The sequence below is a fragment of the Gavialis gangeticus genome, unplaced genomic scaffold (assembly GCF_001723915.1).
Source record: "Gavialis gangeticus isolate Ggan-Ray unplaced genomic scaffold, GavGan_comp1, whole genome shotgun sequence".
Taxonomy (NCBI): Eukaryota; Metazoa; Chordata; order Crocodylia; family Gavialidae; genus Gavialis; species Gavialis gangeticus.
In genome coordinates, this window is record NW_017729022.1 from 159,439,977 (window position 1) to 159,443,509 (window position 3,533).

Genomic DNA, 3,533 nt, shown 5'->3' on the forward strand with positions numbered 1-3,533 from the left:
ACACACACACACACACACACACACACACACACACACACACACAGTCAGCCACCCATGTTACGAGTTTTGCCGTGCAGGGCCCAAGAACTCAGAAGCCCCTGCACCAATCTCCTTGACAGCTGGCAGGTTTTATGGCCTCCGCAGGAGCTAGCAAGCCTGCAGTTTTCACCCTACTGTGCCTTAACACACACTGTGTCACCCATGTCATGAGTTTTGCTTCTCAGCAGCTTGAGGTGCAGTTTTCCCCCAAGCCCCTGCACCTACCTCCTTGAAACTTGGCATGCCTCATGCCCTCAGAAGGGGCTACCATTCCTGCACGTTTCTTCCAAATCGGGCCAGAAATGACAAAGTTATAGGCTGTTTTGAGCTTCCCCATTATAGCTTATGAGCGAAACGTTAAAACAGCAAAATTAAACAGAACAGCGGTTTTGAAACAAAATGCTGTTCTGTTGAAATGAAATGGCGCCATTTCACACAGCCCTAACTAACTCTTACTGGTTTTTTAAAGATAAAACCCAAACAAACCTTCACTTTGTTTCAAGTCTTGATTTGTCTAGTTTCAATTCCCAACCATTAAATCATTTTTATATATTTGTCTGCCAGAGAAAGCACTCCTACAGAATTTCTGTTTTCCACTTGGGGAGGTATTAACTGTAATCAAGTCACTTTGCCTTCTGCACCGGGTTGTGTCCACTGGGCTCCAGAGGCCTCAGGGGAGGAAAGCAGGGCAGTAAGGAACAGCAGCTAACAGCTTTTCCGTGCAGCTCCACTGTCCCCTGCCGCCCTGCTTCCCTCCCCCGTGTGGCTCCAGTGATCCTGGGGGAGGGAAGCAGAGCAGGAGCCTGTGGCTTGCACCTGCCCTGGGTACAGATCTGGGGGGCATGGGTCCCCTCTGCCCCCAGGAGTGCATGTGGTGGGGGGGTGCTGCCCTCCCCCTCCCCTGGACAAACCACTCATGACCCTATCCTGCTCCCTACTGGGTCTCTGCAGCTGTGCATTGCAGCCCCAGGCCCCAAGCCCCACCTGGCTGGGTAGCAGCCTCAGCCCTGCCCAGCTCCCTCTCTCCTCCACTTACCTGCTGGAGCTGCTCTGCAGTCTTCCTGGGGCCACGTGCATGTCTGTGCACCTGGCGCCCCGTCTCTGCCTTCCTCCCGCTCCCTCCCAGCTCCCTGCAGGCTGGAACTCTGCCAGCCTGCATGGAGCTCATTGCAAAACAGCAGAATCTGTGGGTATCTCTTGTAAAACGAAAAATCTGAGTTTGCCTCTGGTAGAAGGTAAAATATGCGGTTTACTCCATTTTTCCATGGGAAATGGAAAACCCAGATCCCTGATAATGACTAACAAGAATGAAATGTTATCACAGCAGTATTGCTTGTGCTCATTGCTTTGCATTTTAACAGGAACCCCCTGTTTTTCAGATGTAAAATGAGGCACATGTTGGATGGATACAAGCATTACGTTTTGATCATCCTAACTGAGCTTAGAGAGAGAATTGCCTGGGTGTGCAAACATTCACAAGGCTTAGGTCACCCTAAAAGTCTAAAGCTAGCTCTCGTCACATGAGAGCCACCTTTAGATTGGCCTGGGTTTAACCTGAGCTAGCAAGGGTTAACTTGGCCTAGTGAATGCTTGGATGGGTCCCCAAAACAGCTCAGAGGCTGAGAAAGCCCAACCATTCTCTGAAGCTTCAGAGTTGAGCTGTTTTTACCACCCCTCCCATCCTCCCACCGGACTTACCTGCTTCCAGCTGCCTGCACAGATGTTTGCGCATGGCAATACTGACTTGGGTTTAGGTGGCTTAAACCAAGCTGTCTAAACCTGAGCCAGGTCTTCTGAGTGCTTGTTTGCACCTATAGTCTGTAGTCAAAGAGGAGAAATGGGAGTTTCTAGAACAGCAGCAGATATGGATGCATGCTGGCAGGAAACAAATTTCTGTTCTGCTCTCATCACGAGGTAGTGAATGGTCCTGGATATGTGACATCATATGCCACCGCTGTGACCATCTAGTTCTGGAGTCTGTAAAACCAGTAATGGAGGAAAGAAATCTATAGGACATGCTCAGTTAGCCAAACCCTCAGTTCTCTGAATAGTGACTTAGTTTTACTAACTGGTAACCATTGTTATTGTGTAACACTATTCTCTTTTTAAGCTTCATTGGGTTCAGTACTATATTTGTATCTGGGTTAGAAAAAATAATTTTATGGATATTGAGCAATAAATTAGTCTTTCAGTTTTACTGTGCATTAATATTTTGACTGGTATGGGTTTAATATTATGTATTATGTGTTAGCTTGTAGTATTCTTCACAGGTGAAAATGCAGTATCTTATCAGAACAAGTTCAGCTGGAAAACAGAGGCTGTACTATATTATTATTGATATCCTGTTCAGTTGCATCATTTGGAAGATACTACTTGCTATGCTTTGCAATTCTTTGCTTAATTTAAATGAAAATTGGCTCCTTGAAGTCCTGGAGTTCTTTGCAGGGAGATTGACTCTGACTTGTCTATCCACCTCTAGGGAAATCTTGAAAAAATCTCATTTGATTAATTTTTTTCCACCATAACCCAAACAGGAGTCACAGCATCAGCCAAAAGCACTGCACATATACCAGAGACTTTTTTTTAGAGATTTGAAAGGCAAATGAGCTCATTAAGAACGATCCTATTGGCAACTGATTTCATATGCAAGGAACTGAGATATTAAATGATGGGCATTGCTATGAAACTCTAAGATAAATTACTACACACTTGTAATAGTCTCCCTTACCTTATATCAAATGTTGTAACTTTGTTTACACTTGTTTTGGTTTTTGGGGGGTTTTTTGTTTGGAAGATTTTTTGTTTATACAATAGTGGCATTTTTATTTAGTTCATGTACAGAATATTTTATATTGTGTACAAATAGAATGTCTGTTACTTCCTAGCGACTTGCTTTGTGTGGCTTTAAAAATCATATCAGACTCAACATGCAAAACCCATTCAGAAATGTTATTCAAGTTTTATTAATAATGCTGCTTGTTTTTTTTTAACTAGATCCATATAGAGCACATATGAACAAAGAACTGGAAAAAAAAGAAATAGAAAACATTTCAGCATGTTGTAAAACTACAAGTCAGTTGAAGGTAATGTTGTCTTGTTGCCTAGTCCTGAGTTTATAGCATAATTGAGTTGATGGTGAAAGTTAGTTCTTTTGTATGTATTATTATTCCACAATTGCATAGTTGGCACTGGAGTAGATTCAGAATGTTTACTGAGTGGTGGAACTGGTGTTGTCAGTGTTCAGATAAAAATCCCAGCAACAATTCATTTTTCCATTATCTCAGGCTAAAGTGAAAATCAAAGGCCATTTCCTTTAGCTGATATATGTGAGTACAGCTGAGAATCTAGGCCTTAGGGTCCGGTTTGTAGTATACTGAAATCAGTAAAGGTGTTGAGTTTTGATGAGGGTAAGATTAGCCCTTCCATGCCTGATTTATTTATTTATTTATTTTGGCGGGGCGGGGGGGGGGGGTTGGTTTGGTTTTTTGGGGGGG

The 3,533-nt window shown here is 43.6% G+C and overlaps 1 protein-coding gene across 3 annotated transcripts in view; it reads left to right on the plus strand.

The window, feature by feature from the left end:
• DIEXF (digestive organ expansion factor homolog (zebrafish)) overlaps positions 1-3,533 on the plus strand; it is a 28,148-nt gene that overhangs the window by 7,015 nt on the left and 17,600 nt on the right. For all 3 annotated transcript variants that reach the window (XM_019516403.1, XM_019516401.1, XM_019516404.1), the window contains exon 5: positions 3,034-3,122. In XM_019516403.1, the coding sequence (XP_019371948.1) occupies positions 3,034-3,122 (89 nt within the window). The remainder of the gene's footprint in view (positions 1-3,033; positions 3,123-3,533) is intronic.